The sequence below is a fragment of the Mya arenaria genome, chromosome 4 (genome assembly GCF_026914265.1).
Source record: "Mya arenaria isolate MELC-2E11 chromosome 4, ASM2691426v1".
In the NCBI taxonomy this organism is placed as follows: domain Eukaryota; kingdom Metazoa; phylum Mollusca; class Bivalvia; order Myida; family Myidae; genus Mya; species Mya arenaria.
In genome coordinates, this window is record NC_069125.1 from 32,165,527 (window position 1) to 32,180,122 (window position 14,596).

Genomic DNA, 14,596 nt, shown 5'->3' on the forward strand with positions numbered 1-14,596 from the left:
TTTTTCGAATGACATATTAAATGTTAAGCCTTTACAATGCCAATTAATACTGGCACGGGAGCTAGACAGAATGCAAACATTGTTGTCATTCTTTCCAAATTTTTTTTATTTAACTTGTTTTCTTTTCTCTAGCTGATCATCAGCACAAGGATTTTATGGTAAACAGATTGTTATTTAGATTACAAAAAAAAATTTTTTATTGTCTTGAGAAGGTTTAGCTTTTTTTTCTGTCATAGATAATCAATCAAAACTCTGGATGGAACTTTGTTCAGCCTGTGGAAAATTTTCTATCGATGTAATCTATAGACTTATTCTTCTTAAAGTTGGCTTCACAGAGGACACCATGGACGGATTGTTTAGAACGTTGTTAAAGTAATCGTTGTTTTAAACTTTTAAATCAATACTGCTCTGGAATTTTAATGAATACATTTGAGATCTGCTGTAATATAAGAATTGAAACAGCCTCTTTATCTGTACATGTCTATATTTAAATATGTGAGCACAAAATATGATATTTCACATTTCAAAGTTAAGAATGTTGTCGTAAATCAAGTTGTTAACTTTAACAAAGATCTGAATATTCGGCCCAATATCTATCTATCCAGGGACGAATGCAGGCTTTTACACAATTGTATTACAAAGGTGATGGCACGATAATCATATATAATTGATAGATGCCCAACATTGGAGATAATCCATTATGATCATCAATTATCAAGCTTTAATGTACTTAAAGGCCTAGTTTAATTCTTCTATAAGTGACCCCTTCCCCCCAAAACCGTGTATAGTAAACAACCTCTGTGTATTGATCTTAATCTAATTGCCTTATTGTCTTATCAGATCTCCAATCTGAGTATCCTGCTGTTCAGTTTTGGAGGTTTTTTAATAGAAATGGACCCTAAATGGCCCTGAGCCAATAAACAAATACACAGGAAATTGTCTCCTTCTGTGACATCAGTGGAATTAGCAGGAGATGCACAGCAGGGGATTGTCATGCCAAACATTCCTTAAACTAGGCAAACATGTGTAATGACTATTTTTCGCATCATAATATCATATATTCAAGTTTGTACTACTAATATAAAAAGAAATAGTTTGTTCTCTTAATTGTCTTTTATCATTCAATATGTTTGGCCAATTTTGAATTATAAATGCAAAGAAATTGTTCCAATAAACATAAACCCTATTTTCATACCATTATTTAGTATGGAAGTGCACTTCAGATTCGATGATCACAATGCAGTTGTTGATATTTCCATTTCAATTTGATTATTAATTATGAAATTCGTTCAATAATCTGGCATCTCAGACAAGTCTATCCCATAGCTCAATATATTTCTTTAACATATCGGACGTATAAATTTCATTTAAATATCTTTAAATAACAGTATGACCAATATGTATAAAAGTTTTTCACAAGTACAACAGCAAGGTTGTGACAAAATTTTACCTTTTGTTTCTTTGTAAAAAAACAACAACAACAAGTAAGCCATAGACCTATCATACAACTCTCACCTGTGTCTGAATATCGAAGTTATTATCGAGCAGCAGCAGGACAACCTCATAGTGCCCGTTACGCGATGCGAGGTGAAGTGGAGACTGGACGCTAGCGGGACGATGGGCAAGTTCAGGGTTTGAGATCAGTAGACGTTGAACAACCTCAAGTCGCCCGTACTGGGCAGCAAGGTCCAGAGGGGAGGCATTCTCCAGGTTTCGTATGGTGGGGTTGGCAGACTTCTGTAAAATTATATGAATATAATTATAAATGTTCAAGCTTTATGAATCTGAATCTTAAGATTCAATATCCACGGTTTATGAAGAATATCACAAACCAGTAGCACAACAGCATGAAAGTGGTGGAATACAAATCATTTAGTGTTTACGCTCATATCACCTCAAATAGGATCATCAGACGAATTCTGATTTAAAGCATTAAGAAGGCATCTGATGAAAATGAATGTGAAAGTTCTATTTTGTCATTATTAAATTGGATTTAATAAGTGCATCTTTCAGTGATTGCGCGCATGCATTCTGGGTTACAAGTATAAAAACATTCATGCCAACACTGAGATAGTTATTATCAGTATATCATTGTTGATAATAAACAAACAAAAATAATTCAATATTTTAATCATAGGCCTTTTCCTCAAGGTCCGTGGGATCTGTGTATCGGACCCATTCCCCTATATATATATAATACGTTTCCCAAAATGGAGAAAAAAAAAGAAAAAAAGAGGAAGTATTTTTACCTGTAATTGTTTATTGAAAATCCTAATGAATTGTGTGATGTAGGCTTAGGGGATTACTGAATTCAAAAATAATTGTTTTTCATCACATTCCGAGATCAGTATGCAATATTAACTGTCATGATTTATTGCAAAGCCAATAGACATTTCCACCCCACACCGATTGATATTTCAGCTATTTCAGGTCTTTTGAAAGGAAAAAGAAACTAATATTTCCTTATTTGCAGGAGACAGAAAAGCATTTTCTTTTAACTATTAAAATTTCCAATTCTTTAATATGTAAAACAATTATTTTTCTCAAAATGGCTGATTTGGCGTTGCAAATTTCCACAAAATGTCTAAGGCCTTTTTCCCAAAATGGCCAGCAAAACGAAGGCCCGATATATTTAATGATCAAATCTTAAGACATTGATCCACCACCAAGAGCAGAATAAATAAACATCAAATAAAACCCATTAGCGAATATCATACATTTTAGTTATAAGGAAGCAGGACTTTACTCTAAAACGCCAACGTAATCATCAGCTATAGTAAATCAGTAGTCAATATTATGTGTTTCCTAAAATCAAACATTATTTTCTGCACGTATATATGCTTGCTTTGAATTCTCTTGGGAAAAAATTCAAAATAAAGGTTTTCCAAGTAAAAGTCAATGATGTAAAAAAAAAAAAAGCCAGACAGAATTAAACTAAGCTTGATTAAAAATGACTTGTCTTGATTAAAAACAGCCATTATTTCTACAATCAAGTGAAAGAAATGTCAAGGTTGATCAGATAATATGCAAGTATGGAGATTCTCAGACTAAGTAGATTTAGGAGTGCCATTTGCAGACAGAAGGCTGACATTAAACATCAGTTTTTAAGCTTTCAGGTACAGAATTGGCTCTCTGACATTTCTAGTCTTTCTTATTATAATTGTTTCTCCGCTGAACAGTTGGGATTATTAATGAGAATAGAACAAGTCAGGCCAGACAGATTCTTGCCCATTCCAGAATATTTTTTCACCAACAAAATACTAAATTTAAACTGAAAATATATCACACAGGCTGAAGTACACATTGCTGCTATTTTTGTGCCCAAAAAATTATTTACCCCATATTTGTCAATTTTGTCGGCTAAATTAGAATAGAATCCAGATAAAATATAAATTTAATTAGCTGTATTTATATTGCATCAATACATTTACACTTGATAATTTATAAGAATATATATTATTTGAGCTAATTCAAATTTCCTTTTTTATTATGGTGAAAATCCACCTTTGGGAGTGTCCTCAAATATTACAATTTAGGTATCACAAACAGACGACAATCCTTGTTTTAATTTCTCAGTCCATCAGTGTGAGTATATTACATGATAAATTACTTCATAAATGCTATGTCAGAAGGCAATATTTTGCTTCAAATAAAAACAAAGATAAATAAAAAAAAATCACAATTTTAATTGAAACAAAGGGCAGCCTATGCCGCTTAAAGAGCCCCGCGTTTGTTTTATTACTGAAGTTTGCTATAAGGGTGATTAGTTTTTTCAAACACTTGGACAAACCTGCTTAAAAGATCATGTTTTGACAGAGCTCCACCAGGCGGCAGTTTTGTGAACAGGTTTGTGAGAAGAAACTAAAACTCTCAATCAAACTCTGATAAAAGATCAAGGGGGGGGGGGGGGGGGGGGGGGGGGGGGGGTGCGCTACATTTCATTTAAAATGGCGAAGAAATAAAAAAGTTATTTTTGATTAAAATCATTTGAAGCGAAAACATTGTCTTCCAACAAATTATTTATGACACAATTTATCACATGGCATACCCACACTGTCCATTGAGGGACATAATTCTAGCTGGGTGAATATTAACGAGATTTGCTATACATGTGCACATTGTCAAAGTTGTCAAAGTGAACAAGGTCCATTGTGACATATTCATTGGTGTTCTTTTTATTGCTAACATTCAAGTTATTGCACTCTGACAATGACGATGCTGATGACATCAAACTTATGACCCAGACAAGCTAATAAAGGCAGATGGTATTGCCAGTATTAAATTGAATTATTCTAATGCTAGAATACTCTTCAATACCTGTAGAAGAACATCAATGGCTGCCACATGTCCGTACTGGGCTGCACTGTGCAAGGCTGTGGCACCGTCATTGTTCTGAAATAGGTCAGATGGCACAAGAATTAATAACTCCAGAATACTCTTTAATACCTGTAAAAGAACATCAATGGCTGCCACATGTCCGTACTCCAGGGCTGGGCTGTGCAAGGCTGTGGCACCATCATTGTTCTGAAATAGGTCAGATGGCACAAGAATTAGTAACTCCAGAATACTCTTCAATACTTCAAAAACAACATCAATGGCTGCCACATGTTCGTACTCCAGGGCTGGGCTGTGCAAGGCTGTGGCTATGTCATAGTTCTAAATTAAATCAGATAATGCGAGAATTAACAATTCTAGAATACACTTCAATACCTGTAAAAGAACATCAAAGGAGTCCATACTGGGCAGCGCTGTGCAAGGCAGTGGCACCCTGATTTAGGTTGATATCTGACAATTTAATGATAAGTTGACTTTAACTTTAACAATTTGGTTGGACTTGGATTCTAATAGTTCTTGATCACTCTGTCATCTACAGTTCAGTATATTTTGTTTGCACTAAAGTTAGGCATATAATTAACAGCATTATATAATGTACTTCAGGCTAGTTTAGCTTTAGCATTGCACAGGTGTTTCCCAAGGGATCTTTTCTGGTTCATAACTAATTCAACTGAATTAGGTAAATATAGTTTTCATGATGTTTTAAGTACATAAATAATTTGTCTGCATACTAAGCTAATGAAATCAACAAGTAAACAAACACTGATAAACAATGAACTCTTGTGAACCCTTCTCTCCGTACCTAGACTGGTTATTAGCATCTATAATATTGTTGCAGGATTAAATCAATTCTGAAAGCACTATTCAATGTTAGGTTTGAAACCTTTTTCAAGAAAATAATAGTCAACGGCACTTTTTAACGCAAACGTATATTAGACCATTAATTAGATGGTTACAATCTTTTTATCAGTAATTAATATTTTTCATTTTCCAATGCATTATTTAGAAAGTAGTTGAAGGTTTATCACTCAAAATTTATGTTTGTTATTATAAACAAGTAATTTTATTGATTTTAAATAATCAACATTAACAGGTTTTTATTTTTATTTTTAAAACGGGCTCGTATAAATACGTAAAACTAGCTTTAACTACGCAATAACAAACATTTCTTAGACGCTGGTTACACACAAATGAGCCTAATGACTGATTATAATATAACAAATAGAGTGACAAGCTGTTGACAAATACCTCTGTGGAAGCTGATTGCAACTTTTATCAGAAAGTTGTTTACCTGTGTCATCCAATCTGATGAAATGACGTTGATATGTGACGATTTTATGAATAACAATTTACACTTCATTGTGAAATCATATCTGACGCACAGTTTCAGAGATCAATAACTTTTTATCATTGAAGAAAGAGATAAAAACTTGGGGGTGGGGTAAAATACTCTACTTATCATAGGTTCATTGCACGTTGTGATTACGTTATTGAGTAACACAGGGACATACCTACATTATTTTGCCTTGATCAAGCCACCTTAAGCAAGAATTTTCATCATGTACATGTACATGGATTCAGAACTGTATTTATCAAGGCACTCATCCACCATCAAACTCCAAACTAAACTGTCACATAGACAGAAATATGAGCCCAACAAGGGCAAAATTAATAAACAGTGTGCGTGGCCTTACCTAACCAATTTACAATAATACTCACAATCCAAAAGTGTTTAAGCCTCACTGTGGTTGTGATTTTTCTATTCGTTTATCATCTCCAAGTTTCACAAGATTGTCACCACCCCCAAACCACCATATCCCCTCTCCCATCACAGAGGCTCAATCTGTTTATTGACCTGTACTGGTTTCACGCTTAGTTCCTCTTCAGTTCCAGCACTTAGCAGCTGCATCACAAGATTGTCCCCACCCCCAAACCATTACCCCCTCTCTCAACCCTGAGATACCCACCTGTTTATTAACCTTAATTAGTTCAACACTTGGATTTCAGCATTTAGCATCTGCATCAGAAGATTGTCCCCATCCCCCATACCACCATACCCCCTCTCCAATCTTCTAGGCACCCACCTTTTTAATGACCTGTCTTGGTGCCATACTTGGTTCCCCTTGGGTTCCAGCATTTAGCAGCTGCATCACAAAATTGTCCCCAACCCCAAATAACCATACCTCTCTCCCATCCACCGGCAACCAACCTGTTTATTGACTTGTACTGGTTCCACACTTGGTTCCCCTTCGGTTCCAGCATTCAGTAGCTGCATGACAATCTCTGCATTTCCTCGCCATGCTGCCAGATGGACCGGGGTGCAGCCTGCATTGTCTTGAAGTCCTGGCTCCGCCCCAGCACGCAGCAATCCTTCTACCACGTCTCTGTAAAGAGCAGGAAATATTGTATAAATTAAATGAAATATTTGCTAAAGTGCAGCGTTTCCTTGCCATCTAGGCAGATTGACAGGGTGCAGCCTGCGTTGGCCTGTAGTGCTTGCTCTTCCCGGAAAAGCAGCAATCCCTCTAACACATCCCTGTAAAAGGCAGGAAATATTGTATGTATTGAATGAAATGTTTGCTAAATCTCTGCGTTTCCAGGCCATGTGGCCAGATGGCCCAGGGTGCACCAGACATTTTCACATATCAAACTTTGTTAGGTTCCCATTACTCCCATTATCAAAAAATATGCTCACTTCTTACCATAACTAACAGGCCCTATCTAACAAATTCATCTTCTAGAAAGAATGATAATATTAGTACCCTAAATATAATTTTTATCCATTTGTGTGTGCGGCATTGCCTTGAAAACCCTCTACCATGGACAATATTGTAGTTATTTCTTTTTGTAGAAAAAGTCAACTTAAACTTGCTAAAAGGCTGGTTTCTATATGACATGAACTTTTTCATGCAATGAGACTGTTAAAGGTAAGTTCGTGTTTGAAATTAAGTGCAGTTGAAATTTCTTGGAAATTTTCATTTCAATATTCCATTAAAGATACTGAACTCTTAAAAATGAGAACAATATTAAAGCAGGAAATGTCAAACCAAAAAGTAGCAGAATTGACTTAATACCACAAGACAAAAATAAGTTAATATCTTGTATCTGATTTCTAGTTTTATTTTCATAGATCAAGCTGTGAGTGTAGATATTTTTCACACTTAAAAAAATCGGTGCAATAAACCTTTCAAACTAATTCAAAGAAAACCTGTTTGCTTAACATTTCCTCATTTTTGGACTACTTTATGGCAGACAGGAGAATCCAATATATTAAAGGGACTATCCACCTGATGATACCATCAAAAGAAAAAGCAGAAAAATTGTCACAAACTTACGTAAAATTGATATCTTTGTCTTACTGACCGATGTATCACATATCTTACGAAAAATTACAAAATAGCTGCGGTATATGTATCTGTATTAATCACGTGACTTTCACATGCTAAATATACATACTTTAAACTGGTAAAGCATTGTGCGCTAATTTTAAATGGGTTCACTCAGCTGAGACAGCGACAAAATATTCTTTATTCATGTAAAATGAGGTATTATCGGCCTCATACTTAAAACTCGTATTGACAATTCTAGGCTTATCTTGTGGAAATAATATTTGCCGATTTTGGGACCATCTGGTGTCTAGCCCCTTTAACAAAGGAATTTTGAAAAATTTAACATTCAGAGTTCAGGAAACACTTACAATAAAACATACTGCTTCCTTCTGAGAAAATGTCATGTTGATCTATTGTGAATGTTTCAGACAAATTCCTTTCGATTTGAACAACACATTCTGTGGCTATTTTTGAATATAAATTCAATGATTCTGACAGTACTAGGTTTATTTTTAGGAATTAATCTAGAAACTAAAGTATAAATTTAAACGATAACGGTTTGGGGTATCTTATCAATTATTAAATTGTATTGCAATTGCAAACCATCTCCACCAATGTGATTGCCTGAAGGATTCTGAATTAATTGCTTAAAAAGCTTCTAATGAAAAATTCCTCCAAAGTTCCATTTAATCATTAATTAGTTTCATTAAGTGCAATTTTTTTTTAAAATTCTTGCTGTCTAATATAGAGACATTTCGCACCAAACACTATTCTGTGAAGAAAAATTGGTTGAGATTTAGCAAAGTATTTTCACACTTTTGGGCCTGCTGGGCAGCATTTCAATAAGATATCTTTAGTCCTAAAGCTTGCGCTGCTTAAAAGTGCTCGAGGACACCTGTATAGTTACAGAATGTATGCAATTAATGTCCATCTGATATTTTTTTGAAACCCAGCTTATGCCAAAAACAGAGTTACACCTAGAAAGTAACGACCTTAAAGCTGCACTCTCACAGATTTAACGTTTTGACAATTTTTTTGTCTTGGAACAACCCAATTTATGCAAAAATGCATAGAAATCAGTGATATAAGACTGCTGACAAAAATCAGATTTTCAAGTTCAAATAAATGATGTTTTATGCATTTTTCTTGAACCGTTAGTAACATTTAAGCCATAAAACATTAATTTCCAAACGGAAATATGAAAATCTGCTATCTGATCTTTTGTCAGCAGTCTTATATTACTGGTTGGCAGATATTTACGAAAATTTTGATAATTCCAAGACAAAATAATAAAAAAAGTTGTAAAAATGGTAAATCTGTGAGAGTGCAGCTTTAAGCCTTCCAATCTTGATTGAAACGGGCCCTGGTGCCATGCATTAATCATTTATAATGGATACAAATTCTATTGACGTTTGTTACACCCGAACCAGGCAGATGAATCTTCAGGGGCATATTACTGACAACAACCAACTTCTCACAATGAAACGATCATACATATCCAGCTCTTATAGGGTTTAGAAAAACCAATGATTTTCCTCAATGATTTTCCTGTCTTATATGGCATTTAGGGATTGCTTTCTTGTGAAAGCCATTTTGCAATTTTTGAGGAAAAAAATTGAGGAAACTAAATCATTATTAGATCTGAAGTATCATATATTAAAATTAGTTAATAAGCTCATTCGTAATTTTGATTGGAGGAAAATATGTCAGTAATTTTTCTTTGTACAATTTCCTGCCCTCTAAAGGCTGTTTCCCCTTACAATATAAATGTGTCCATTTCCCCCCAAAATTCATAATATCTTTCAAATTTGGTAAAACAGATTCCATGAATTTCATGAAATTTAGCAATGAATTTCATGCTAAATTTCATGAAGATCAAAGTAGCTCTAAACAGTATAGTGTTTGTAAAAAAAGTCATAACATGTATATTTAATATTATTTGTCAGCTATTTTGGCAAGATTTTGTATTTTCCTTTTCCAAAGTCCAAAAAAATCACAATTTGGAGAGCACAGGCAGTGAAAGATATATATGTTACAAATCACTGTATGTGCTTTTAAGTTTGTGAAAAGAAACTTAACCAAAGTGCATGAAACTGCAATCTTGTCTTACCGTACATTTTTGAATAAAATTAACTGTATTTTTAGCATCTTTTTTATGGGAAGTAATAGTTACCACACCTCAACTCAGTGATAAAGATTATACCTGAGCATTTTCATGCGTGTGCATAATTTCAAAATCACAAAGATTTTTTTTACAATGTGATCAAGGACAAATTTTTATAAAGAATGTGCGGTTATACATAACCAGCTTTGTAATTTAACTACATGGTATTTATAAAACAGTTAGAACTATTCAACTTGTTAATGGTCCAATATTGGAGCTAATGTGTAAACAAAAAAACAAAGAAAACACTCTCAACAAATATATATCTGAACAATTCAAGTTTTCAGTATAGCAGTGCTCCAGCAAGGATTTGAAAAGGGGAGGGTGCTAGGTCAGAAAAGAGCACTTATGATGCGCATTGAATGAGCCTTAATGGGGCACTTGCAAGGGCCAATGTTCAATTCCTATTGTGTAGCTACTTTTAATTCTAATAGTTTGTTATGAATACCTTAGCTTTTTCTTTACAGTCTTGAGTATCAAAATTATGAATATTTATTATTTTTAGGCTCATTTCTGAAAATTGACCCTGTCAAACAAATGGGCACTGCAAGGGGTAGTAAAAAGGCAGCAGAGTCCCATAAAATGCAGCGGGTTAGCCCACCCTGCTATTTAGGCCTAGCTGGAGCACTGGTAAAGTTCAGGGGCAGTATTCACTAATGTATTGAGCCTGTCAGTTTGAGACTCACGCTCAGAAAACAGACTTCTTCCATGTTTTAAAATATCTATTAAATTTTACATTCTTTTTACAAAAGATGTTCGGTGACTGTAGAATGAATAATTTGCAACAATCATGTACAACAATTTTTTAGCATCTATGCTTCCATAATAGCATTTTAACAATAAAATTAATATTTTGATTTTCTTTGCCTGAGTTGGTGTGAGAATGGGTGAAAGTAAAAGCCCAGGAACTTTCTGCCTGAGGGTCCTGGGGGACCATGGCAGCACCTTGAAGTCGGGTTTGAAGCATTTTAAGCGCCTAAGATAGCATTTAAACGTATCTGTACTGGTTGTAGGATTTAACAAAACAAAAAAGTCTAGTCATTAAAAAAGTCGGCGAAATCCATGAATTCGTGCAAGATTCTCACTCCTTATATAATACATGTGTCTGCACTGGATATCTTAAAACAGCAATGAGCCTTATTAAGCAACTGGGGGCTCAAATTAACAAATAATCACGGCTACACTTACTCTGGTATTGATTGGTGCCAAAACTGACCACAGTAATTATCTTTAGAGAATCCCACTTTCCCTTAATGGGCAATTGGAGAGAAATAAAACATCTTCATTTCCATATGAGTAGGTTGCTTGTGCCAACCAACATAGAGAAGATTAGAAAATATGTAATTCTGACGGGAATATACATAATGCAACAGTTCTCTAGTATTTTTGGATACCGCATTTACAGAAACGTATTTTGGTGTAGCTCTTATTCAAAATTCTTTAACAGTATGTACTTTTTTTCTGTTGCAAATCTTCTTTAAATTTAAATTTACATGAAAATTTATCTGTATGCATTGATAATTAAAACATTAATTAAAAAAAGCATTATGAAATGTTCACATATTACTTAAATTCCTTGACTTTTTTCCTTGAAGTTTATACATCTGATAGAAAATGCATTGCAGAAAACTATCTGCATAACTTGATAAATATCTTAGCCAGAGTTATGGGACTTGCTGCACATGTTCAAATAGTAAAATGGAACATCTATACCAAGTTTCATGATTAATTCAACTCTATCAATGTTATGGCCGACACTGGTTTTTCACCAACGACAATAACAACTACAATGACAAGACAATACCTCCCCATTTTGTTGGAAAACAGACAAGTTAAACTTACAAGTGTAGCATAAGTGTAGACACTCACCTGTGTCCATTTACGGCTGCATGGTGGAGGGGTGTGTAGCCGTTTCTGTCCACACAGTTTACACTGACGCTCTTCCAAATGCTGAAATGTACACCATTTTGTTTAGCAATACGCTCCTCCAAATCTGTATTTATGGGGTGTAGGTATTAGAGTACTAAGTAAACTTCTTTTGAATATATTTTTGCGGTCTAGCGTGTACATTTTTTTCATTATAAACCTAAGGATTGTCTTATGGATTTTATATTTTACTTACCAGTTCAGTGCCCAGACTTGAATTAAAAATATCTAAATCTAGCGACCAGACTCCAATTAAAAATATCTTAATCTAGAGACCAGACTCCAATAACAAAAATCTTAATCTAGTGACCAGACTCCAATAAAAAATATTTAAATCTAGAGACCAGACTCTAGTAATAAATATCTTAATCTAGTTAACCAGACTCTAGTAATTAATATCTAAATCTAGTGACCAGACTCTAGTAATTAATATCTAAGTCTAGTGACCAGACTCCAATAAAAAATATCTAAATATAGTGACCAGACTCCAATAAAAAATATCTAAATATAGTGACCAAACTCCATTAGAACATTTAAAAAATTTGAAGTACCAATTAGAAGTACATGTTGGTCATAGTTGCCAGCTAATGAAATATAGCAAATTATCTTAGTAATTATGTAATGAAGAGAATCTGCATTATTAAGGAAGGAGAAGTATCCAAAATCAAGTTTAATCTGATTTTTTTAAGGTGATAATAAAAAGAGGATACCAATATAATCTGATCAGAAATGTCCAAAAATCTAAATTGTAATTAAATGTCTCAAACTATGCTTATCAACTATTGCAGATTTTTTTATGCAATTTATGGCTTTTGAAAATGAAATATTTAAAAAAATATACTGACATTTATTTATTCCTCTTATATATATAAACAAAATAAGAATAAATAACATAATTATTATTAAATCATCATCATGTCAATTCATGGCATAAATATATCATACATCAGCATTAAATTAAGAAAACAAGACATTTTGAATTTAAAGCACTAGAATGTTTAAAAACTTTACTTAGCACATTCAGTTAAATAAATTTTTATAAACTGAGCAAGATAATGAAATATTTTCACTATTAATTTGATATCATTCATGAAATAATTGCAGAAACACACTCATAATACAACAATTTTTGATCTTAGTGAATATGGTCTTTGATGGTACAAAACAAGCTACAGATTGTGTGTTCATTGAATTTTATCTCATAATATTATGTATGCTTTCCACTGCCAACCTTGATCTGATTTTTTTTTTTAGGGGGGGGGGGGGGGGGGGGTTGTATTTTTTAACCCCACCAGAGGATATGGCTTGTATGTAAATGTGTTATGGTGATAATTAAATAAATCCAACTTCAACACAAATTATTTATTTATGAAACATTGTTTCAGCCATTCGGCCCTCATCAGGTTGTATGTATATAATGAACAGGAAATGACGTCAACGTTGATAACGTCAAAATATAGCATACATTTTTGCGCAAAATAATGTCTTATAGGATCTATAGAGATACAATTATACTGCTAAAATGCAATATAAATGCATAAACAAACATCAATAAACCAGTATAAACTATGCAACATGTTCATCATTCCATCCATAAATTAATAATTCTATAAAATAAAAAAAATGCATTCGCTAAGTTATTTGGCATTTGCCAGAAAGCATCACAATGTGTGTTTTACTTGCATTCTGATATTTGGTATCCAGCACATGCTGTATTATATAGCAAATGCATGGGTCCATCAGGTGACACAAATGTAAACAGAAGAAAACAGTAGAAAAGAGGTGTGGAATTTGTAGCTTTGCTATTTTTCACAAACATGGTGATAACATTTATTCGCACATTGACTGATTCTATGTTAAACAGAAATAGTGCTGCAGCAGAAACCAAGTTGTATGCAATAATCATCAAAGGGCCGGCTCTGTCAAATAATAAAAAGGCAGCGGGGGCTAGAAAAGGGCATGCGGGCTCTTCCCATTCTATTTTGATCTAGCTGGAGCACTTAGGAAGTTAATAGTAGTTGTGCCATCATGAAGATAATTCTTTCTGGATAAGCATATACTGGTATGATGTTTGCATATGAAGCTTTCATGAAGAATTAAGTGGTCAAACAATATGCTCTCTACGGGTGTTAGAACGGCTTGTTTCCACACTTAAGTCATGTAAAGCTACTAGCATCAGGTACACGTTTTTCCAACTAGGGTTCATAATAAATTATTAATTTGTGGATGAAGAATGACTTCAATCATGGATTACAACACATCAATAGTCAACTCAATAATAACATTTTAATTCCAAGCTTTGAGCCACTATGGGATAACCCCAGTACACTATTATGGTTTGTTTCATTACAGTAGTGTAAACAGACTACGCTGCAGGGGTTGCTAACAAGGACATTACTATATTTGCACACAATCATTATAGAAAACAGCTGTACCTTGTCAATTTACCAACTGTTGACCTCTTTGATTTTTCTTGTTTACTTGGCAGAAGTTTTTCAATAGTAGCTAAATTTCCCGTCCGGGAGGCGTCCAGTAGTTCTTGCTCTTTACCAACTGCGGACAGTTTTTGCCCAATACCAAACAATGACATCGTCAACGGTTAATCTATTAAAATATCAAAAGCAATCACCACTTCCTTGTTTTCTGGGAGCATCCATTCTCAGCAACTTTACTTATTTCTTAAACATTTTGATTGGTCGATAATAAATACCCTAACCAATCAAATTACATATAACATATGTGTAATTTTCTTCTATCCGAAGTATACCGAATGTTATAAGTAATAGAAAAGCTGGTGGTGATTGGTTTATTAAGCGTTGACCCAGCTTAAACTCACCAATAG

The 14,596-nt window shown here is 33.9% G+C and overlaps 1 protein-coding gene across 4 annotated transcripts in view; it reads right to left on the minus strand.

Annotated features, from left to right (window-relative positions):
* Positions 1-14,411, minus strand: part of LOC128230291 (ankyrin repeat and sterile alpha motif domain-containing protein 1B-like) — a 126,958-nt gene extending 112,547 nt beyond the window's left edge. For all 4 annotated transcript variants that reach the window (XM_052942441.1, XM_052942444.1, XM_052942442.1 and 1 more), the window contains exons 1-5: positions 14,190-14,411; positions 11,698-11,778; positions 6,545-6,719; positions 4,318-4,392; positions 1,516-1,737 (exon numbers count right to left, since the gene is read on the minus strand). In XM_052942441.1, the coding sequence (XP_052798401.1) occupies positions 1,516-1,737; positions 4,318-4,392; positions 6,545-6,719; positions 11,698-11,778; positions 14,190-14,344 (708 nt within the window). In that variant the 5' untranslated portion in view covers positions 14,345-14,411. The remainder of the gene's footprint in view (positions 1-1,515; positions 1,738-4,317; positions 4,393-6,544; positions 6,720-11,697; positions 11,779-14,189) is intronic.
* Between the last annotated feature and the right edge of the window lie 185 nt (positions 14,412-14,596).